The 25,695-nt window shown below is 34.5% G+C and overlaps 1 protein-coding gene across 1 annotated transcript in view; it reads left to right on the plus strand.

Moving 5' to 3' along the window:
- The window catches only part of LOC128982077 (poly(A)-specific ribonuclease PARN-like), a 32,063-nt gene that overhangs the window by 1,432 nt on the left and 4,936 nt on the right, over positions 1-25,695 (plus strand). The window contains exons 2-12 of the mRNA XM_054401119.1: positions 911-1,130; positions 1,780-1,922; positions 2,253-2,400; positions 4,615-4,894; positions 9,618-9,739; positions 18,974-19,092; positions 22,179-22,286; positions 22,542-22,617; positions 23,481-23,533; positions 24,459-24,545; positions 25,304-25,499. Coding sequence (XP_054257094.1) covers positions 911-1,130; positions 1,780-1,922; positions 2,253-2,400; positions 4,615-4,894; positions 9,618-9,739; positions 18,974-19,092; positions 22,179-22,286; positions 22,542-22,617; positions 23,481-23,533; positions 24,459-24,545; positions 25,304-25,499 — 1,552 coding nt within the window. The remainder of the gene's footprint in view (positions 1-910; positions 1,131-1,779; positions 1,923-2,252; positions 2,401-4,614; positions 4,895-9,617; positions 9,740-18,973; positions 19,093-22,178; positions 22,287-22,541; positions 22,618-23,480; positions 23,534-24,458; positions 24,546-25,303; positions 25,500-25,695) is intronic.

The raw sequence follows: 25,695 nt of genomic DNA on the forward strand, positions 1-25,695 counted from the left end.
TAACACAGACTAATGTTTATCTAATGTAGGTAAGTTAGGCCTAATTTAGCCTAAACATAATTTCATGAACAGAGTAAACTTAATGTAAGTTAATAGGCCTATACAGTGGCAGTGAACAACTTAGGCCTACCATTTACTTAGGTTACAGAAAACTGCAGAGAAAAAAAAACTACCAGAACCTATTTTTAAAGTCTCATTTGATGCTGTAAGTTAGTTAGTTGGAATCTTATTTTTGCAGTTCATCAAAGACATGTGATGGAAATATATCCACATTAGTTAATGGTTATAAACTGGTTAATGTTTATGGTTAATTATATTAAGTACAGTAACCATTTAGTTCACTCTACTATGGTGCTATACCCTACTTTTTGCACTGTGACGTTGAACATGTCAAAAACGTTTTCCGCGGTTAAGTTTAACTTTAACTTAAGTTAGTCTTTATTAAGTTAACTTTTTTGTTTTGTTACCTACTTTTCATTAAATAAGTAGGCCTAACTTAAAATTTATTTTGGGTTTGATAAGTTAAGTTAGCCTAGTTTAATTTATTATAATGAAAACAAAAACGTAAACAAATCATTACCGGTAATCAATTCAATGTTTACATTAGGAAAAACATAAACAGTATTTTGTAACTGATTGGATTTAACATATTATTCATCGGATAAAATATTGTTTGTTCTCTGCGGGACTGTACCCCCCAATGATCAAGGACAGTTGTGTCCAGTTTTGAAATGACTAAGAGCTAGGCTAGCAGTTTTTTCATCAAGATGGGATTCAGTTAAGGTTTGCAGAGAAAGCGATACTCATCCCCTTTAAATTTGAATGGAAGTGTCAGTTAAAAGGGGTTATTGTTTATGTTTTACTAGCTAAGTAGTTAATTCATAACATCTTTTCTTTATATTTATTTCAGATTTCCGAAAGATTTTGCCTGAAATTGAGGAGACAATAAATAGATGCGTTTTTATGGCCATTGATGGAGAATTTACTGGATTATCGTCAGGACTCGAAGAAGCGCTATCACCTTTTGATACTCCGGCTGAGTACTATCATAAAACAAAGGCAAACTCTATGGATTTTCTCTTTATACAATTTGGTCTTGTAGCATTCATGTACAACAAAGAGGAAAAGAAGTATGTATGCATTTTTTTAAGCTAAAAAATATGTTATTTTTTTATGGGAGTTTTAAAAAATGAATCATTGTAGTTTACTTGAATGTCAGATAACCTTGCAAAATAACTTATTGACATTTTTTATGCCATAATGAAGTTTTTAGGTTAGCGATAAATATTTGTACGGTATCTAGGTCCTAGCGAGATAACTGCTGTTTTTTTTTTCAGTGGGATTTTGAAATGAAGTTAAGTCAAATGCTTTCACGGGAAAGTGGTCCAAACCCATTAAATCTTTTGCGGACCTGCTGGAATTGAACCCGTTGTGAATGTTGAACTGATGAACTGCAATAAGTCTTCGTGAAATGCTAAATTTAATAAAAAAAAGACAAATGCTGGCAAATACTGCCCAAGATTTTGGATGCGTTCACTTATTCATCTTTGGGGCAAAATAAAATGTAATCTCAATTAAACATCAATTTTAATTGTAGTTTGACTCCAAAGACGGATCGGTGAAATACATGCAAAACATCCATCAGTATTTTCAAAATTTGCTTTACATTTAGGGTATAGCTTTTATTTGAAACTGAAAAAAGGTAATGTAAAAAAAGGTAAGTTCCAATTAACTTACTGTGAATAAAACAAACAATTTCAATCTTATTTTCTGTTTCAGATACACAAATCGAGCGTACAACTTCTACATGTTCCCCAAACCTATGAGTAGACAAGCCCCAGACTGTAGGTTTATGTGTCAGACCTCTAGTTTAGATTTTCTGGCTTCGCATGGGTTCGACTTCAACAAACTATTCCGACAAGGTATGTTGATTCCTTGTGTTCACGAATAAGCCTTCATCAATTAACCAATTACTCCATTAACGAACATATAGGCCTAAACATTAAATTACTGTAGTCATTTTTGATTCAACTCAAAGTCTAAACAGTATTATAGTTTTAACTTTACAACTAAAAAGCTGTATTAATATGACTCTGTACCAGTAGGCTACCTTATTGTTAGTTACTATACAAAGAACTTTTATTCCAAAAATGTATAAACACTATTTATTTTGTTTCTTGCATAATCAGTCTGTAAATAAATAAATAAATAATCAGTTTGTTTATTAGCCTTAATCAGTTTTGTTTCCCTAGGCATTCCGTATCTAAACAAGAGGGATGAAACTGCAATGAGGACCAAACTGGAAGAAGCGAGGGAAAAGCGGAAGTCTTTTTCAGTAGACAGAAATAATTCTTTTGTAGAATGTCCCCCCGAACATAGGGATGAAGTGAAAAATGCAGTGTAAGTACCGTAATGCTTTTTTCATAGTTGTTCAGTGGAACCTTAACAAGACCCCCTAAAACGAGTGGCCCTTGGTAACAAGTGTCATTGTAAAATAGCCTTGAGTTTTATTACCCTTAATTACATTTTATCGAGTAGCTTGATAAGAAGTTAACTATAATAACATGTCTTATTTGAGTAATTCTCACATGAGACGTGTTACTAAGGTTCAAATGTGATTCTACCAAAGAATATTTACACCGTAGGCTATGTGTTAATAAGTCACGACTTAGGTACTTCTGCATCTCTTAACCAATTCATACATAACCCCACCAATTCTGTGCTGCATCACTCAAATCAATAATTTATTGCATAATGTTGTTTATATTTTTATAGGCTAAGTTTTGGGAAACAGAATCTGAATCGAGAACTGACCGCATAATGTTGGGTATTTAGTTTCTACCAACAGATTTTGAATCTAGGATTCTGCCATATAATGTTGATTCTGAATCTACCAATTGTGTGATTATATTAAGTTTGTTTCCGATTCCATCAATTCATTTTGGAACACAAAATTGGAATGAGAATCGACCGCATAATATGGGTTTTGTTTGCTAGACTATGTTGGCTATAAATCCATTAATAAAAAAATACAATAATTTATTTAACTTCTGCTCTTATAACAACACTACAAAATATTTTGGCAACATAGGCAGCTTTTTCATTTGTTGTACAAATGCTATTGTTAAAGATGTTTTAGACAAAATCAATTTACAACATTGAAAATATTGCGATATCACTTTGTTTACCACAGATCATTGAATCTTTGACAAGAAATTCCCCTCAAAATCCTAACACAAGGGACCATAAATAAATTTGATCATAATGCATGCAGTGTTTGTAGGTCTATAGGCCTACACAATTTGATCCTAGGTTAGCCTATTTAATTTTAAAATGTTCATGTGGAATTTGAATCTAGGTCCAATCTAAAAGAAAAAAGGTTTAAAATAACTGTCATGTCTAGTTATCTTGTATTTCATTGATAATTATAGTCACTAAACAAAAGCTGATAGGCCTACTAGGAGAAAATATTGGTTAAGTTTTTTTGTTAACACGTTCGCTGCTACGGACGTTCCGGAACGTCAGCCGGGCCACGGCGCCAGGAGCTAAGAACGTTCCAGAACGTCACCGTTCATTGTTGTTTAACGTTGCTATGGATAAGCCAGCACGTCACAAGCGTTCTATATTTCTTTGCAGCTCGTGGGGACGTACTTTTCTGACAATAAAAAATATAGTTTTTCCAAATCACCACCAGGGTCGTTTGGAACAGGGCTTTGTTTTACCTCTTTCCTGCTAGATAGCGATACTACTTTAACGACTGTAACCTGGGTAGTGCTGCTATCTATCAGAATCACTTAGTACTATATCCAAAGCCAGTTTTATTGCAGAACATTGCCATCCAGTATAACTACTGTTGTTTTTATTGTAATTCAGTGTATCGGTGGCAATGTCACGCAGCGGCCGAGCGTTAGTTCAGCAACTGGCGCCGTCCCGGCATCTAGTGCTCAGCAGCGAACGTGTTAAGATAGTTTATCTGAGTTAGGAACATATCTATTCTTTATTGGGATAAGATAAGGAGAATATCCATGAATTGGTGTATTAGAGCAGGCTAATTTTGCAGGATTATTTGTTGAACTCATATCCAGTTGGCTAATATTTAGTAGGCTATTCAATTATAATACAGTGGAATAAATTAAATAGAAAAGAAAGATAATTCCTTCCATTCCATTTAATTGGTGAAAACCCAGAATCATAAAGAAAAACATATTGTGTTGAAATACTTAAATGATAACAGACATAAAACGTCATAACATAACCTAAAAAAATAAATAATAGAGAAATAAAAGAATATTCCTGTGTCAATAGGTTAAGCAAATATTATAAACCCTACTCATGAAATCCAGCTATTGGCTTTATTTTACGTTATCCCGTTATCTGTCACAGTGATTTATATTTTATCGTAATAAGATCCCGCCAATGCATCATCCAATAATAAGACCTTGAAGACTATAAAATGACCTATTCTTTTATGTAGGCCTAGCTTTTTTACTCTATTTTAGCAGCATTTCCGTTATCCTTGCAATAAAGTTTACATTTAGACTTAGCTCAGTAATTGGGCTTTGCTGAAGTTCCAAACAGGCTGAAAGTAAAAATATAAAACATTTTCTTTTTCAGAAACCTCATAGTGGACTTTCTATCCACCAAACAAGGGGGGCAAGAGTTGGTTTTGCCGCAGACGACGGCATTTATCCGTAAACTGGTCTATCAAGAGATCCACAAGCGATACTCTACTGATGAGATGCACGTGGAGACCAAGAACGGAGTTATGGTGGTGAAACACCCATTGACAGAGGAACAGAAAGCCGAAGAGGAGAAAAAGAAGATGGAGGAAGAAGAGGCAAGCATAGATGACGCTGTAGGGTTCTCCACTGTCATCAAACTCATATCACAATCAGTAAGTAGTTAATCTCAGGAGTATGGATATCTATTGTTTTTAAATTACTAGTACTGTGAACATGTTTCAAAGCCAGAATGTTACAATAACAGTGAAATTCCTATGGTCTGAACATGGACTGATCCTATTGTTGATTACTCAAATTAGGCCTATTCCTAGATGAGATAGAATATCGTTAAGTCTTTAACCAGTGGTTTAAGCCAGGGACGTATTTAACTATCAGCCTCCCCCTCCCTCATCAGCGCGTTGACCAACCACACTAAGATTACCCCACATGCCCTGCCAGCTGTTTTTGTAGAAAAGTAATCAGCAATTGCATGCTGCATCAACAAATCTAATAACATTTTGATTGAACCCTTGATTACAGACGTTTTTGTTTTGCCGTTTTCATGCAAAACGCGATTCTGTTTTGCATACATGGAATGCAACGTTGTTGTATCCAATCAGAAGAGTCATAATTGCGTTTTGCGGTGCGTAAACGGTCGACAAGAACGTCTGTACAAGGGTTCTTATAGCCTAACGCTTTTCATTGAAAACTCTTATTCAGATATACAATCATTAAATTTATTTATTTACAAAACTGTTTTATTTTAAAGCTAAATGATTCAAAACAAAAAAGTAAGTATAAAAAAGTAAAAGGATCTGACTTAAAGTGTTCAGTGAAAAGTATTATAAACATTATATATCCATGACAGATCCTACTTTAAAGAATAACATACAATTTTGCATGAGTTAAGTAGTTAGTTCACACTTTTCTCCTTGATTTAAACCTTGAAAACGAATCAATAACTGAACTAGACCAAGGAGTTTAGCAGTTAGTTCTCCTTCAATATTCAAGACTGCTAGTTAAAGAAGTCTTTCTTCAGAAGATCGACTTCTTAAATAATATGTTGCCATTTCAAGGCATGAAAACGACATTTCTGGTGAGCAGTTTGATATAGCTGTGCTTGCAAATATCCTTAAGCTACATCTACATTTGGACAAACTGATTTAAGATCTTCTTCTCAAAAGTTTTTCAAAAGCCTTGGCTTTGAGTTTGAGTTTAATATAATTTTTCTCTTCATCTTAGCTGGGGTTTTCTATCTTTTTCAAGTCTTGCCTTTACACTTTCAATATAGGATTTGAGGTGTACAAACATGTTAGTTTGAACAACAAGAAATAAAAATATTGACTTCTAAATATTTAATGCTTGTAATAATGATAATAGGTTAAATACCTTATTTACGTCTTCAATCCAAAGTAGTCTTTTATGATTACTATAGTTTCGGGGCTAACAGCTCCATTGTCAAATCTTCTTGTCTTTGTTAAATTACAGTGAATAGCATTGGTCATAGTTGAAGATCACATAGACATACACTCACACTCGAAACATTAATATATACAAGTGACATTGAAAATTTGTATTTTGGCTGGCCTAAACAAAAATGATTAAAGTAGTGGTTGTACGGACCGGTACATTGACTGACTGATTCATGTTATGCGATACCCTGGAGACGTTGACCTTGGCTTTGGGGGAGGGGGGAGATCAGCTGTTTGTCACTATTTCTATTGTTCAATGATTCAATGCGATCGAACAGAAAGTTGGAGTTGAAAGTTAGTTTTTCATTTAACACATCATTTGGCGATTTTTTGAAAGCTTTATAAATTTCGTAGCTTTCTAGGACGTTCCATCACAGGGCCTTTATTACATTTATGTAAAATTTTTAATCCTCCATTGGAACTTTTTATGGAATGGTTTTCTTTCTGCAGGTGTTCGGCAATCTTAGAACGCTGTGAATGCAATTTAGGTTTAGGGAGATGTTCTTTAAACCTTTGTCTAAAGGATCGACCTTATTGTCCTATGTACATACTAGGGCAATCATTGCAATTTATTTTATAGACACCCGTATCGTCCAAGTTGTTATTGATATTATTACGCCGATACGTGTTTAAATGATGTTCTATCTTATTTGAGGTTTTGCATGCCAGGGTGATATTTTTATTTTGTTTCCTAAGTTCATTTTTAAACTGTGGGAAATACTGTTGAGATAATTGTTGAATAAATTAAGTTGTCTTGCATTACCGTTGAAAAGTACAATTGTGTTGTCCAAATACCTTTTGTAAAACAATATCTTGTTGGCAAATTTGTTGTTGTTAGAAAATGTAGACACACCATTGCTTCGTTCGACATTATTAATTTATATACAAATGTCCCGATTCCAGAAACCCTTGACATAACCATGAATAATTTATTAAATGATTCAGAACTTAGCCCTGAAGCCATAAATGAAATAATAACCCTTCTAAGATGGTCCTAGAGCAGAACTATTTCACCTTTGATAATAAATACTTTCTACAGAATGACGGTTTGGCCATGGGTTCACCCTTATCAAGTATTCTTTCTGAGATATATTTGAACCACTTTGAAAATGAACATATATTTTCTAACAACAACAAATTTGCCAACAAGATATTGTTTTACAAAAGGTATGTGGACGACACAATTGTACAGGGTGAGGCAATGAGAACGCTACAATTTGTTTTACATGTCACATGTTAATTGTTGCAACAATGAATGATCAGCTGTGCTTAAAACATCAATTAAACTATGCCATTTTAGTAAATATTATGCCTGAGGCTATCAACACTGAGATTTTGATGTGGAAACCTATTTATAAAATAGTGGTTCTTGTGCAAAACCCCAGAGATTGTTTGGACCGTATTCCATCCTTGGTCAACATTGCGCCGTTCCAGATTGGAAAACAATGTTGAACTGGGTAAAATTATTTAGGATAATCGCTTTAAAAAAAAAATAAAAAAAAAATAATCGGTGGGTGCCGCAAAACTCTTTGTACACCAGCAAATGTTAAAAGAATATGAGTCCCAGTAACTCAAAGTAAGAAGAGATTTGCCAGGAAGCTTTTGTTGTTTAAAGTTTTACGTTGGCTAATTTTTTTGGGAGGGAGGGGGGGGGGGGTTGTTCTAATAAGCTACTTGACGTTCTAGGTTTTTCAAAGTCACCCGACATTTTTGCTTGAACCGAAGCTAAGGATAGTCCAAAAACTAAAGTGATTCCTTAAGAAGTGCTGGAGGAGTATTTGATGGAGTTTCAAGTGGCTAAAAAGGAATGTCAAGTAGGACAATGAAGTAACTTGTAGGATTTTGTTCTCAAGAAATGGAAAAATGACTTTGTTAAGTTAAAATGGCAAAAGATAAGCTGTGTTTTGGTGTGCTATTTATATCCATAGGGTGAATATTTTTGAGTTTGTACTGTTTATAAATTGGGGCGCTTTCATTGCCCACCCTGTACTTTTCAACGGTAATGCAAGACAATTTAATTCAACAATTATCTCAACAGTATTTCCCACAGCCTCAAATTCACATTGGAGATCGAACAGAACGATTCTATTAATTTCTTAGATTTTACATTATTAAAAGACAATAACAGCTTCAAATACAAAATTTACAGGAAACCCACGGCAACTGATCATACGATACACATCACTTCTAACCATCCTCAATCCCACAAAATGGCTGCCTACAATAGTTTTGTAAACCGACTATTGAGGGTTCCTTTAACAAAAGACGACTATGACAACAAATATTTCATTTTAAAACATATTGCAGTGAAAAATGGTTATCCAAGTACTATCATAGATAAACTAATCAGTAAACAGAAATCCAGAACCGTTAAACTAGAATCTGACAAGTCTGGTCAAAAGTTCGTATCAATTGAATATGGCAATGTCCTCCACTTCACTATTAAAAATGAACTTAGGAAACAAAATATCACCCTGGCATGCAAAACCTCAAATAAGATAGAACATCATTTAAACACGTATCGGCGTAATAATATCAATAACAACTTGGACGACTTGGGTGTCTATAAAATAAATTGCAATGATTGCCCTAGTATGTACATAGGACAAACAGGTCGATCCTTTAGACCAAGGTTTAACGAACATCTCCCTAAACCTAAATTGCATTCACAGCGTTCTAAGATTGCCGAACACCTGCAAAAAGAAAACCATTCCATAAAAAGTTCCAATGGAGGATTAGAAATTTTACATAAATGTAATAAAGGCCCTGTGATGAACGTCCTAGAAAGCTACGAAATTTATAAAGCTTTCAAAAAATCGCCAAATGATGCGTTAAATGAAAAACTAACTTTCAACTCCAACATTCTGTTCGATCGCATTGAATCATTGAACAATAGAAATAGTGACAAACAGCTGATCTCCCCCCTCCCCCAAAGCCAAGGTCAACGTCTCCAGGGTATCGGATAACATGAATCAGTCAGTCAGTGTACCGGTCCGTACAACTACTACGTTAATCATTTTTGTTTTATGCCGGCCAAAATACAAATTTTCAATGTCACTTGTATATATTAATGTTTCGAGTGTGAGTGTATGTCTACATGTGATCTTCAATATGACCAATGCTATTCACAGTAATTTAACAAAGACAAGAAGATTTGACAATGGAGCTGTTAGCCCCGAAACTATAGTAATCATAAAAGACTACTTTGGATTGAAGACGTAAATAAGGTATTTAACCTATTATCATTATTAATCTTTATCAATCCAGGAGGCAAAACATGGATAAATTAATGCTTGTGTGTTAGTCTTAGACTCAGATTTGATCTCTTGGTTTCAACCACAAAAATCACTATTCATACACCCCTTATTTATTTATTCTACTTGAATCACAACAATTACTTTGATTAACCTTTCTCTGTTCGCAGCGCAAGCTGATAGTGGGCCACAACATGCTGCTAGACCTCTGCCATATGATCCACAGATTCTGTGAGCCACTGCCAGACAGCTATCTGGAATTTAAGGAGATTCTCCATAGTGTCTTCCCATAGTGAGTATATTCATAGAACTACGACCATTGAGTAGGGTAGCTGCTGTCATCATGTCGAGGACTTTGTAGTTGGCTCTGATTCAATTGATCAAATGATGATTTGGTCAATAAATGGATGATGAGATGAGCCACAGACTCGAGCTGGCGATCGATATTTCTTTGGGACAGTTCCTGACAAGTCTCGCCTACTGCAAAAAGTACCTTCAGGTGATGGGGAAAGTAAGGTCAGTTCATCGTGTTTCTCTTATTGTCGGAGGGGGACGATGATGCTAATCACACTTTCTTTGAAAGCAGGCGATTTGATGGACAGAGAACGGCAATCTCAATGGTGAGGACCGAGGGGGTTTGCTCCAGATTCCGTTGTGAGTGTTATGAATGGAAATGACAAATCAGAGTCAGTAGCTTCTTATATTAAAGAAGGCCTTTGTACAAAGCGAGATAAGGGTTGCCTGGGTGATCTCTGTGATTCATTATGTTGAAGAATGTGACCTATCAGGGCAAAAGACACTCGGCTAAGCTGAAGTTATGGTAAAGTGTTCCGGTCTGGATCCTGCAGCCCGAAGGGAGTTTAGTAGATAGGACTTGATATTTGCAAGGTGAATTCTACAACAGTGTTTAAATCATCCACTCTAGTTTGTTTTAAGAGGAATATTAAAAACTAGTGTACATGTTGCTCGAATTCGAGCAATAACAAAGTATTACAGGAGTTATTTAAGATTGAATAACAGTCATATTTACAATGAGCTTAAAATATCAACTCAAATATTACCGTTGTGTAACTCAGATCCTGTTTATCTTCGTTATTGATAAACCTAAAGGAGACGTAGGAATTGGCTAACTCTGGAACTCGCTAACTCAGTCGTGTTTCGGAACTGGCTAACTCTGGAACTGGCTTACCGTCCCAGTCAGGAATTGGCTAACTCCGGAACCCGCTAACTCGATTTTGTCCCGCGGCGGAATTCGCTAACTCTGGAAGTCGCTAACCCGGCCGCGCCCACTTCATGGAGCGTTGCCAACCTTGCACGACGAAATAGTCGTACCCTTCCGTAATTCAAAACGTCAGTGTCAATATAAAGATAATTGTTACGGTATTGGTTTTTATTATCAAATCCATTAGGGGGAATATAATAGCTACGTAGCCCAAAGCAATTAAAATACAATTATTACATCATTAAGCAGTTATTTATTATGCTGGTTCACCTTGTGATTGTTTCTTGATAATTGTAGAGTTATATTTTAAGTTTTATCCAAGAAAATGGCAATCTTAAGGTAAACCAACGTAATTAATTCTTTGTTCTTGAAACTGGGAATGCCACATAAATTCAGGTTATGGTTTTGTATTTTGCTGTTCAACGTCCAATGAATTGTGTTATCTATAATATTAAAACGAAACAGTGTTTTTTTATTTCACGATTCTGAATCAACCACTCGACGGATTTTCATGATTTTTGTGTTGAAAGAAAGATAATTTTGAGAACTAGGGAATGTCGAAGCCATAACTTTAGTTTAGGGTCCCAGTTTTTTAGAAATTAAGTTTTAATTTTTTTTAAGTCTAGCAGCCGACGCTAAGATTCTAAACTAGATTTTGGCATAAAATAATTTGCTTAAACATAACAGCTGTAAACATTCAGCTTTTGTATCACAAATTCAGCATTTGGATAAAAATGTAAAGACATACTTAGGGTTGACTTATTTATACTATGTGTATTGCTACATTGATACGTTCAATTCTTCGGTAAGAGGATGACAGATTAATTAAATATACATAGTAAAATACTAGGATGTTCAAATTATTTTTTAAAGCAATCTTCGATTTGTTTTAGATCAATATAATTTGTTTTAACAGCTGGTTAAATAAAAACTATGGAACTACGAGGTTATTTTATTTACTCTTATTTTGTCATTGATTATTGGCAATAAGTAAGATTAGTAGAGATAATTAGACCACAGTTTAAAATAGTTTAGACCAAAATTAATTAAACCACAGTACAAATCGAGGCTCTGTACACGAGTCTTAATAAAAATGGATGAATGCAAATTTCTTTTCTGCTCCACTTTTCAAGGAAAGATTAGAAAAATAACAATGTTTACATGTTTTAATTCTTCATGGTAGCTTTCTGTTTACATTTAATGTTTGTCTGCCTTAACTTTGTTTGGATTAGGCCTGGAAATATTGATGTCATAAAAAGAAGATCAAGAATAATCAGGAATCACGATTTTAAATTACCACCATAACCTCAGCCGGGTTTTATACAAAGATAAACAGATGGATGACATAGATTGAACACAACGTCAACATTGACCTAGGATACTGCAATTAGACAAACCTTCCTTTTATGAAATTGTGTTCAGTTGTGTTTACGTTTGGGGTGCCTATATCAGCGCCCCCAAACGTGAAAATATCACTTTTATTTCAACTATGCATATCGTATAGGCCTATGATGGAATAGAAACATATTTGGTCACACAACATTTGTTTACAAGATGATTTTTCACATTAAAACTGCAAGAAACTGTCTATATATGTGTAAACTAGCTGATCTGAATTGTACACGGTTTTAACTGACTACTGAATTCCCGTACGTAGGACGGGCTAACACCTCGTATTATTTATATCTAAAATGAATACCAGTGTTGTAGGAAAATAGCAGAACATGAAAATTATTGAGAATAGTAGGCCTACCATTTAAACTACGAAGAGATTGTAAATATAAGTGAACTCTCAAACACGGATACAAAATTTAATCGTGATGTAATTGACCCTTGTCTAATAAAGCCTTTAACTGTGTTTTATAAGTAATTCTTCAAATTAAAGGTTCGTTGTTGAGTCGTCAAACCTATGTGTAAAAATATCACATACGTTTCATAACAGTTAATAGAATAATTGTAAACCTAGGCAATTGAAAACTAAAGCAATGTAAACCTAGGCCTACATGCAAAAAGCTAGTAGCCTAATCCTAAGATTTGTTTAATTTATTATTAATAATGTTACATGATTTGGTGTTGGAAGGAGGATAAATTTAAGGAAGGTAAAGTCAAAGTTATTTTAGTTTAGTGTTTCACTTTTGTAGATGTCAACTGTTTATTCTTTTTTAATACATAGTAGCCGTCGCTATTCTTTGAGTAAGTTTTAATGTGGTTTAAAGTGGGTTTATAAATGTCGCAAAAATGTTTACTTTACAAGTTGTTTACAAAAGTATGCCTATCTATTTATATGAAATCAAATTATGAAAAACAAATCTTCCCCAAATGGGTTTCAACGATTAGATTGAAGTATCTACAATCCTAAAATGCTATGAAAAGGGAGGGGAACAGGTCCGTGACGTAGGAAAGTGATGAAGGAAGTAGTAATGTGAGCAGTGTGGAGTGAGGGAACTGGAAACCGTTTGTAGCAGTTAGATTAATGTATCTGCAATGCTGAAATGCTATGAGAAGGGATGAAAGCATGCCCACGACATAGAAAATGGCGAAATAAGTAGTAAAGGCTAGCAGTGTGGAGTGTGGGCAATGTTTTTGGCAATTAGATTAACGTATCTAAAATACTAAAATGCTATGAAAAGTGATGAAAACAGGTCCACGATGTAGGAAGTGGCATAGGAAGTAGTAAAGCATGATCATATTGTGAGAACCATCTGTGGCAGTTACATTAATGTACCTTCAATCCTAAAATGCTATGAGAAGGGAAGGAAACAGGCCCCAAGACGTAGGAAGTGGTGAAGGAAGTAGTAAAGGTGAGCAGTGTTGAGTGTGGGAATGGATTAATGTATCTGCAATGCGAAAATGCTATAAGAAGAGACTGTAGACTGTAGGTTAAAATGAATACGAAATACGAAGCACGAATTGATACATATTTCGATACATGCAATCGTTTACAATATAAATTTACAACTGAGTTGACAACAGCTGATTTTTACTCCATTGAGGCTAAAAACTATTTTTACTTCCTAAAGAGTAAAAATTCTTCTTTAGACCCGCAACGCATGCATTAAAAACGACCGATTTTACTGCAGTATGATAAAAACAATATAATATGAACCCTTGATGACTCCGCTCAATTTTGTGGATGCCTCTGCGAACGCCACCTAGTTATGTTAAGCAGGTGTTCGACTTTATCTAGTACTCAATCATCTAGTACAACTATCACAACATCATCTGATTACATTTATTATAGATCAAATTTTCTCTACAACCGTCTTAAATATTCTGCTGCAGTGGCGTAGGCAAGGCGTGGGGTTTGGGGTCATCTCCCCCTTGACGAAAGGATTTTGTCCATAAAAGATCATAAAACCTCATAATAGTCCTAATACTGTATAATGTACATTATTGTGATTATTAATTTGCTTTTCGCATAGTCAAAATAAGTTACAACTACAGTATTATTGCTCAATAATATTAGGCTGTCATTAACCTCTTCGTTCAGTAATAAAAACTGTAATGTTTAAAATAATAACTAACGCAAAGTTTTACCCATTGACCTTGAAGCTATCAGCCGATTCTTTGATATGCTTCCATTTTATGTTTGTCAAATAAATTGTGACGTTTCAAAAACAATAATGTGGGTCGCCGGAATTTTATCCCCCTGGAATTTTACCCCCTGGGCAAAGCTGACGTCACTATGACGTAGTAACCTGAGTGGCCAAAAGTTTGTTCGCGGCCGGAATTTTACCCCCGCGGATTTGGAAGTCTAATGAAAATAGTCAGAGCGTGATTAATTAGATTAGCGATAAAAACCGGAATTTTACCCCCTGTCCATATAACTAGCGTTTAGGCAACTGAAGATGAACGGGCCGGATTTTTACCCCCGGAATTTTACCCCCGGAATTTTACCCCCCGGAATTTTACCCCCTGGCTGGTTTTAGAAATTGAATGATTGATTTTCTTATTTCTGTTTTTAATTAATTGTAAACATTTCATTATTTAGTAGCCTATCTTTATTTATTTATTTTGTAATCTCAACTAAGTAAACATAATTCGCTGTTTTATTTTGATCATATTAACCAACAGTTGGCTTCAAAGATCGAATCCTGACACTCGAATCTCAAAATTAATATTAAAACCCTGTTCGATTAGTTAATGTTACATATAAATTAAGATAGGAATTAATAATAAAATGTTTACCATTAAATTAAAACTGAATGACGATAATTAATCATTCTCACTAATTTATATCTGGCCAGGGGGTAAAATTCCGGGGGGTAAAATTCCGGGGGGTAAAATTCCGGGGGTAAAATTCCGGGGGTAAAATTCCGGGGGGTAAAATTCCGGGGGTAAAATTCCGGGGGGTAAAAATCCGGGCCGTACATTCTAGGTTTTTATAATTTGATGTGTTCTGATTAAACTCACAACCGTGAAAATATATGTTTAATTCCGCGTTTAATCCATCGAGCTGATGTCGCGAAACTCAAAAGTTCGCGGCCGGACTTTACCCCCTGGTTTGTGACGTCACGTTTGCCCAGGGGGTAAAATTCCAGGGGGATAAAAATCCGCTACCCCAATAATGTGAGAACCTAATGCATATAAATAATGGTAAAACACTAGTAAAATTAAATAAATATACAATGCATTTCAACACATTAAACTAGAAACACAATTTATAAAATGATCTTGGTATTTTAATGAATAATGTACATTAGAAGAGGTAGATGACAGAAAAATGAGGAGACGTGTTGTTAGTTTGCGAGGCCAAAAAGTTAGTACTACCAGCGGGATGCGAACCCTGCACCTTCAGATTATCAGCCCGACACGCTATCCACTAGACCTCCGATGCCGATGTCGTACTGACGTATCATTTCGGTAATGATGTTCCCATAGCCAATAATCCTCAAATAAAAAATACAGCACGGTGACAAAGATAAGTTTGTTAATCGTCTAGTAAAATTATGATTTGACCTGGGCAAAATTGCTTCATAAGCCATTGAAGTGATAAAAGTGTTTTCATTTGAGCTATTGATCATTAAAATCGGACGTGTTATAGACCAGCTACAAACCCTAACACAATATTAAATTTAACTTTGTAGAAACAAGTTTTTATTAAAAGATGTATATCTCGGGTTGCTAATATGTCACCAAGTTCTTTCTTGTGTCAAATTACTCAGTGGATGTTTGGTTTTAATTGTATGTATCACTTAATAAAATCTGACAAATTTTAAATGAGTCATGCATCTTTATTTAACAGTAAATTATTTCTTTATAAAAATAGAATCTTCCATCAAAATCAAAAAATGAAATAGTTATAAAAGTGTTAAAAGTATTATGTAAAATCATTCAGAAACATTTATATGGACAACAAAATTAATCTACGCTAGGTACTTATTATTTATATCATAAATTTAAGTTTATTGACACCGTGTATAATAGACAAAGTTTATTATAATAAATTCAGTATTAATATCAGTCAATAATATTTTTACAGTGGCTAATTCTTGGTTGTTTTGAACAGCAGACACTATTATAATAGGCCTAATACTGATTCAATTTATGTAAGTAAATGAATTATGTTACATTTTCCCAGCAACATAAATAATGTAGCAACATTTAAATTCCTTTGTTAGGCTAAAATAAAGACGAAATATTGTCATAAATTGTTCCACGTTTCAGATTTCAATTATTAATATTAATGTTACTAGGTATGTCATCTACCTATACAAATACCGAGCCTATTTTATTTTTGTATTACCATTACGACTCGAAATTCTTTCGGTAATAATCATACAGAATAGTGATAACCACGAATACTAGAAAAATACCGGTATGGATCATAAAGAAAAACAAATGATGCTGTTGGCCCGAATCCTGTACTAACAGTATTGAACATATGTTTTGGCAGTTCCATCTAAGCAATGTTAAATAATTTTTATCTTCGGGCCAAAAACGTCATTTGTTTATGTTTATGATCCATACCGGTATTTTTCTAGTAATCGTGGTGATAACAAGTATAATCTTAAAGAGTCATATTCTAGCCTATCAAGGACAAGCCTTCAAGGTTACAAACCCAGTCTACAAAATACGAATTCGATAATTTTATTACACAATTTCACATGTTTAATGCAATTTATTTGAAAAAAGGAGCAAATTACGGCCTATGAAAATAAATATTTCATCAACAATAGAACCAAACGAAATATATTTTTACAAACGAGTAAACAACCATTGAAATAAGAATATAATAATGCATTTTCCACGCTAATAATAATCATAACAATAATAATAAACATAGTCTATTTTCAATATAATTTTATTTGACATCAACCACATTGCTCGTACTGCGAATTATTCATTGGATACGACATTATGGTACCGATACGATCGTAGGTACTACACTTTCGGTAACATTGGCCAACAATCTTCGTGCTTTGCTCCTATTGGCCGGCGCACGAGGCTTCTGATTGGAAGTTAGCGAGTTCCGCCGAGGGACCGAGTTAGCGAATTCTGTCCTAGTACGGAAGTCACTAACCCGGCTCTACAGCGGGTTAGCGGGTTCCGGAGTTAGCCAATTCCGAAACCGAACAAGTTAGCGAGTTCCTCTCATCAACCAAATTTTAAGATAGGGCGTTTAACATGGGGTTAGCGAGTTCCAGAGTTAGCCAATTCCGCGGACCCACCTAAAGCATTCCGGACGGTTCTCTCCTTCTCAAAATGTCTCGCTGTCCAGGCAACACAGGCCATTAATAGAGGGCCAATTGAGAACAAAAAGTCGTTTTGGGGTAGTAGGGCGCATTTGTAACCTAATAGTGTCCAGGTTCAGGTTCAGACTGTGATGAGTTAAGCCTTTGCCACTGTTCTGTAGCTGCGGTCGTTATCACGATTGCGCTTCCTGTCTATGTTTCGTTGTCGTTGCGTCAGAGACATTTGGAATAAACAACAAATAATAAACAAATTATAGCTACACAAAACAACGATAAATGCACACATTTAAGTTACAATCATGCTAACACAATCCATCATAGCGACACAAAACAACGATAAATACACAAATTTAAGATACAACCATACTAAAACGATCCGTTTTGGGGGTTATGTTTACACAAGCTCAAATAGTAAATAAATGTACTCAATGTGTTTCATTGAATTAAAAAGTAAATAACAGCAATAAAATTATACAGCTGATCAAAATGTAAACAATTATGTTCTTCATAAGGATAACATGGGAACTTTCAAAGCCACTGGGGCAGAGCCCAAGGGACTTTTTCAAAAATGTAAGGCCAGTTTGCAAATCTACTCGACACGCTCTTTCCAATGAGACGTCAATGGATAAAATCGGTTAAGAAATGGCTGAGGAGTTCAACCGACAAACTTTCGTGTAGCGTATTAATTATATAGATATTCTATTGTAAAGAAGTCTGCTGCTGACTCAACACAATGAGAAGAAAAGACAGTTAACAAATGTTACAAACTAGTGGCTATGGGTTTGTCATGATTTGAATTTTACATCATCTAATAATTTGTATACATTATCACAATTTGTTGTTAAGCATGAGAAAATCTATCAATGTAAACAGTAAACACTATATTTTTTGCTTTTAAGTTCTACTAGTACATACCCTCTCAAATCGTCCCTCACAGGACCAAAACTAGGTCTGATAACCCCAATTGCCAGTTAACATGTTCAATGAGGTGACGGGTTATCTCGTCATCGCTGGCGCTCCCAAGCGGCACGCAACCAGTATACTCATCACAACAAAATTATTGCCTCGATATGAGCTGAGCTTTCGACAAAGGATCTTGTTTTTCTTTTTGCTGTATTAAGAAGGCCTTTGTGTTTCCTCGGGCTGCGTCGTTCCTGTCATGCACGGTTTTTTGTTATTTGTGTGCTTTAGTGTGTTATATGACTTAAGTGTTGTGCAATAGTGAATGATTGTGGCTAATTCTTTACGGATTGATGACTTTCTCACTGAAGATGAACAAGGAGATACGGACAACAACCGTTTACAATATTAACTAAGGATTACCTGTGGTGTCATGTGCGTCGGTTCTACATGGCAGCCAGACGGGTGCGGCACAAGACTTTCTGTCCCGAATTATGACCTCATATATCTTGTCAAAAATTGAAAATTTTGACAAAATAACATCATCATCCAAGACGACATTTGGGAAGTTAATTTTAGTTTTCATATTTTAGCCGTACAAGCTATATAGCCAATTTCTTATAGAAATAATATTTTTGATGATTATTATAAAAGATAAATTCAGCTGTGTTTTCAATGCTATATTTTTTAACCGTACCAATGTTCGCAGCATTCTAGATACAAAGTTCATGTGCGCCACTAGACCTCTGTGTGATAAAGTTCCGTCAAGTGTTCTCTCACATTTGTTGACCACTGTCAGCGAGCCTCCATTTACGCTGTTGACTGTTGGTGAGTCGAATTAAACTTAAGTCATAACAAATATTAATTAGAGATAAAATATAATGGAGTTGTCAAAATCACAGCCGTTTGTATTGGAGTATTTTGTGGACCTTCTTCTATGATGGGGACTGTAGAAAGTCAGGTGGTGGACTTTGTAAATTACTGTGTCTTTTACTCAAGTCCACTACCTGGTTTTTTGGCTTTCTTTGGATCCTCTTTTCTAGAGTTTTCCTTTAACCAAAAGGATATTTAGAAGGTAGTAACAAGATTAAGGGTTTGGAAAGTGTTACTTATAACAAATCTTATAACAATAAATAGTTCAATAAATATGCTACCGTACACACAAAAATATTTTTGGCCAAGTGGTCTGTGATAGTTTATTGAACATTATGTAATAAAGCAAACAAACAAGAAGTTGGTTGTACTTTTAATACAAACATACGTGTATTGAAAATGATCCAGTTATACTCACAATTAATCACTATAGCAATTAAACTAACAGACCATACCTATCTACTGTAAACCATAAAGTACTGTTGAAATGTTGAAAGGGCTGGTTTAAATGTAAATTAATAACACGTGGATATTTTATAAAAAGTTTACTATTTTATAAAAAGGCATTTATATTTACATTTCAAAATTACTTATTCTGAATAATAATCATCGTATGAAGCAGTCAGTCGTTGGTGAATAAGTTCAAAAACTGTTTTCATTTCTCTATTAGGTAGTTTGATTTTAGTTTGGGGCATTACTTTACTATGTTTTGAGATAAAAGAAAGGTATCCGGTTTCCAAAAAGTATTGTAGAAGTAAGTAATACTCTTTGACATTGTCTGGAACTGTGTTAGATTCGGTGTTGAACTCTTTAAGCATTTCTACCTCATATTGAGTAAGTGTTTGTATCCTCATAATTGTAATGTTGCCCCCTTTCAAAAGTTTAGGTATCACAGAGTCCCTCATTACATAGTGTGGAAACAAATACCTAAATAGTATATTTCTTGTTTTTTTCGTGATCCAGTAGACATCAAATCTTTTATGTCTAATGTAGGATAACACAGACCAGGGGTTCAACACTTCACATCCATTTTGTAAAGACTTGTAACCTCCGTACCACTTTGTTACGTTGTGAATTGCACCACTTAAATGAAACCTTTCCAAAAGTTCGCTGGTTTCAACTTGTGTAAAACCAAAGAAAGGAGCAAATTCACAATCCTCCATGAATTTGAATGTTTTGAACTTGTAAGGACCAGAAAATTGTGAACCTAACTTGTAAGACATTGAATTAAAAATAATTGTTCGTTCCACATTTGTGTTCAAATTCACAGTATTGTCTAAAATTCTAAACAGTATCTCAGAAACAACAGTAGGGTCAAGGTCTGCTTGAAATATCGTTTTTGTTAAATAAGAATCAAAATTATCTATCAAAATTGTCACGTTCTTTTGGTAGTGAAAGTGAAGGAGGGAGGACAAAAAGTTTAAACCGGTTTCAAATTCTTTTACCTCACAGTCAAGGTATTTTTGAAACTTAATCTTTGAAGTGTTTCCAAAACGAGTGGAATTTAGTAAATACGAATGCTCTTGGAAAGAATGTTTCACTGATGTTTTAAGTCCCTCAACAATGTCTCGATGGCTGGCCACCAGTTCGTTGGGTTTCAAATTGTAGTAAATTGTCGGATGTTGACACATATGTTTCAACACAAAATGTTGTTCTTCCCAAATTTTGGTTCCCACAAAGTAATCCACCACATCCCCCTTAGGTTCAGTGTTCCCCAAAAACAGCTTGATCATCTGCAAGTTTGTGGTCTTCCCAAACTTTGACGGTGCTGAAAGGTGTATGAAGTCATGTTTCAAAATCTTCTGCAGTAGTAGCGTCTTATCGATAAATATAGTAGAATGCCTTATCACTTTGAATCTATCTGAGTCTTTCACTGTTTTGGACACTGCACTTTTATACTTGATCAAGATAACGACACATAACATCCCTTTGAGTGTGGCACTAACCATAAGTTGAGATTACCCAAACCCACATCCTCATTGTGAAACTGATGTGGAAACCACATAAACATAGTCAATTGTAAAAACGGGCTTCTCTCTGGACTGAGACATTTTGTTTCCAGCGAATCAGTGAGGTGATTAAAGTTCTATCTCTGATTTGGTTTGGTGATAAGACAACAATATTATTTACTTTGAGATTAATATACTAACCGTAGAACTATGTTTACTATTAAGGTATCAATCTCAGAATAAACGAACCTATTTTGATTTTTGATCCTTGGAATATCTAAAAAAACTTGGGGGATTTCAACAGCTTTTTTTTATATTTTATTTGTAATTCTTTCATACTAAATGCCACTGGTGTGGACACTATGAAAGGAATTAATAGAAGTCCATGCTACAAAAATAAAAGATTGATAATTCCAAATCGGTTTTCTTAACAAGTTATTATTGTCTCCTAACAACTGTTATTCTCATGCTACTATGCTACTTATTTTTTCTACAATATTATAGTCAAAATGTTGTAAAAATTTGAACTCCTCGAGTCTGTATCTAAAATTAATTACACCTACTCTTAATAATACTTCCTTGGTTTGAAAAAAAATACATCTATTGCTACAAACTTACAAACACAGCATATTTTTACGGTTGCTTGGTTAAATTTGTACTAAGTTAAGGTCACAATGAAATGCATATGAAGTAGCTTTATTTTCATTTTTTTTAGATAGGTATAACTTGATTTTTTTTTTGTAGCTAGTTATACTTCCTAGGTATAAGTTTTACATTTTGTGTGTTTAGTTTGTTTCTTAAATTTTGGAGGTTTGGTTTCGTAATGTGGGGTTGCTTTAATTATATTATTCCAAATATTACGACAACTGTTTATCCTTTTGCTCAGATTTACAAACTATCTGAACTGTCCGTTCTAAATGTTCTGCTTTTCTTGCGATTTCATGGCACCGAAACACAATCTAACCAGAAAACACTAGCCTAAAATTTAGTGGATATTGAATTGTATGTTAAAATTGCGGTTTAGCCTATCAGAACCACAGTTATACTAACTTTTTGTCTCTTTATGTCCTTATATCAATTTCTTCTTATTAGAACCAGAGGGAGAACACGCATATTCACGTCTGGACCAGAAAGAACACGAAGCTGGTTTTGACGCCTACATCACTGGAACCATTGCTATTGCTCTCTCCAACTATTTAGGTGAGTGCTATGGTCTTGTATCTGACTCACAGTTCTTGTAAATTTAAATTTTGGATAGTATGTGAATAACGTTTAAAGTGATTGCAAAATTTGTATGATCATTCTTCTACTCGTTCTTATATTATGAACTGTCATTGTGTGGACATCACATTGAGAGAATTGGCCAGCTTCAAACTTTTCAGGTAGCTGGACAGCTGAGTGGTAATAGTGTTTGCCTTAAAATCAATTTTAAGAATAATTTTGATTCTGATGCAGCGAGACACAAGAAAAACAAGTCTGACATGAAACTTCCCTCAGCAGACGCTCCTCATCTCAAGGATGTTATCAACAGGTGTGTTAAACTGGCATGTTGTAATTTCAAAAATATTTTAATCCTCAGCAAATATGCAATGTTTATTTTTTACCTTCTCCTCAAATGGAGTTTTTTATGCATTAAATGTTCGTTGTGATATAATAACTCAAGCTGACGAATTTACCTTAACCATTTAGACTCCATTGGCTTTTATAAGGTACAAAACCATCACCAGCAACTATTTCTGCAAGCATAGCTCAGATGGTCAAAACCAGAAATTTTGAATCTCAAAACCGAAACCGAATCTTTAAAAAATCGGATCCCAAATCTTCAATCTCCAAACATAAACGCAAAACTTGTATGTTTAGTTACCTGGTCAAGGTTGCTAAAAATACAGGTAATAATTTACTACTTATCCAGACATAATAACATAAATGATTATGTGACTATGTGACTGATAAACTTTAAATTAAAAAAAGATAATTTTTTATAAACAACTGACATTAAAATAAATGAAACTCTTGACACTAACATTAACGTGAATATTAGATTAATTAGAACTTAATGGTCAATATTTATTTAAATATCAATATGAAACTGAATTAATTGTATGTTGTTCCTGTATTTAAGATGTCTTTTGCAGTTCAGAATACAATTATTTACAGTATCTGTTTCATTAGTGTTAATGGTTATCTGTTCCACCAGCTTGTGTAAAAACAGTGTTATTTATGATAAAATAATAAATACTCATCTGGGTCTGAAACTCACGTAATATTGATACCCACGGGATCATCATCGTCATCATATTTGTCATGATCATTGGGAAGTTGAAAAGATGAGAGTCTGAATTGTACTGGTATATAAATAATAAATCTGTTTAAATTATTTTCCCTTGTTTACAGACTGTTCATGATGAAAGTGTCAGATTGCTTCATTGACCTGGAACAAGATGATCGTAAGTTCCCATTTTGTCATTTTTAAAATTTTAAACTACTAAACGTTTAAGTTTTGAGTTCTCAACCTCTTTAAATGTAAATTCTAGATTTTTAATTTTTATAGTCCACCCTACGTTTGTTTGTTTTAAGTACCCAACTACTTTAATCATCAAGCTAATGACAGATCACTTAATGAAATAAAAGGTAAATCTTCATTACAGGCGAGTTTAAGTAAATGTTTATATTTTAGGAGCATTTTTAGAAAAGGGATAAAGTTAAGACCACTTCTCTGTTGATATTTGAGTCCAGGGATAATAAATACACAAGTACAGTAGTAAAGTAATCACCTCATTACAATCATATTTTATCTTAGTATGGGACTTCTTCAGAGAGTAAATAAATGAGAAGACAGCTCAATCGAAACCCAATTCCTGAAGAAGTCTTTTCTGCAAGCCTCAAAATTTAAACTTTCTCACATTAGCTAGATGAAATTGAGATACCAGCTAGCTGCTACAAAGAATATCCACATGAGAAAGATTACATTTTTTGTTCTTTGTTTTCAAGGACTACAGGTTGATGCAATACTTTTGACATAGTTCATAAAATTAAAATACAGGGTGGTTACAAATGAAATAGACAGTTTGTATTTAATTAAATATTACAGTTTGTCTATTTAATTTGTAATCACCATGTACATACAATTTGTGGTTGTTGCATAAGTGAACTGAAACACCAACAATCTGTAAACAATTTGAGCCTTATGGAATTATCTGAGTTGACCATTGTGAAACATATCATTTTCACATTTACTGTAGAATATTGTTCCTTTGCTTCATAAACAACTTGAATAAACACAAGAAAAAATAAAATTCCTGCCAAGTAGGGCTTTGCTTGCACACCACCAAGGAACTTTCACACAAGTTTTGATTTATATTTTGTTTCCAGCTGAACCAAAAAGAGACGCAGTATTCCACGTGACATTTCCCGAGCAGTGGAAACTCACAGACTTATCCAACCTGTTCAGCCCTTACGGTGAGGATTTTCAAATATGATCACTGTCTATTTAGAATCTAACCTCTTCGAAAGTGCTAAACGTCTACTGTGAATACTAGCTGACTTCTCTGTGATATAGACAAGATGTGTTAGTTGTCACAGCGATTTGAAACCTTAAGATACCACCTCTTTATGTTTTAATTTACAAAATGGTAACCATTTCTATCATAAACGGTGGCTGGATCGAGTCTATGTTGCCTGAACATGTTGATTTTTTAATGCTGATATAAAAATTAAATTTCTAGATATTATATCTCTCCTTACTGTGTTAAATCAGCAGATTGCCATTTAATTGATTCAATGTTTGGACCATTAAAGACAATGTTATTTTAACTCACTCATAATCGGTACTGAAAGCATTAAAAATATAGCCTACTACAAGTTTACATGTTGAGTATTGTATGACGAGGTATGTTTACGTATATTTGGTTTCAACCATAAATTGTCATTGGGTTTAATCCTGAGGATATAAAAAATAAGTTATTGGGGTAGATTAGATATCTAAAATGAAGACACACGGTGTGTGAGATGCCTGTGTGTATATGAGTGAAGGAATGTCGAATGAATGAGATGATAGCCTGTGACTGATTAAGACAGGGTACAGTTTCAAACCATAAGAAAGCTGCTAAATTTTCTCGGGATTGTATTGGACTGCTAGGCGAGCATCATAACGACTTCACTATCCAGCTATATTCACACAGCTATTACAAGTTACTAGTAATGTTTTTTTCCTACAGGTGGTGTATATGTCTCCTGGATCAACAGTCGCAGCGCCTACTGCAGTCTCAGTGACAAGTCGCAGGCGTTGAAGGTGCTGAACTCTCTGGCACCTGCTGCTCCTGCAGGCGTCACTGTTCGTAGCTACTACGCTCATCACAACCTGTTACAAGCGTCCTCACCAGCCACGGGCAGCCGCCGGAAACTGAGCGCAGAGTGAGTCGCCAGGAAACTAGTATTTTAGAGTTTTTAAGAGATTATTGGGGACACTTTCCATCACGATTAGTACACATATTGGGATCTGGAATTTGATCAAATACTTAAATGAGAGAACGTACATAAAAGATAAAAAAGATTAGTACACAAACAAACCAAATTTATAGGTTATTTAAGAGATTGGTGGAGACATTTT

This window comes from Macrosteles quadrilineatus, unplaced genomic scaffold (assembly GCF_028750875.1).
Source record: "Macrosteles quadrilineatus isolate MER2022 unplaced genomic scaffold, UCM_ALF_1.0 Scaffold_103__1_contigs__length_361171, whole genome shotgun sequence".
In the NCBI taxonomy this organism is placed as follows: domain Eukaryota; kingdom Metazoa; phylum Arthropoda; class Insecta; order Hemiptera; family Cicadellidae; genus Macrosteles; species Macrosteles quadrilineatus.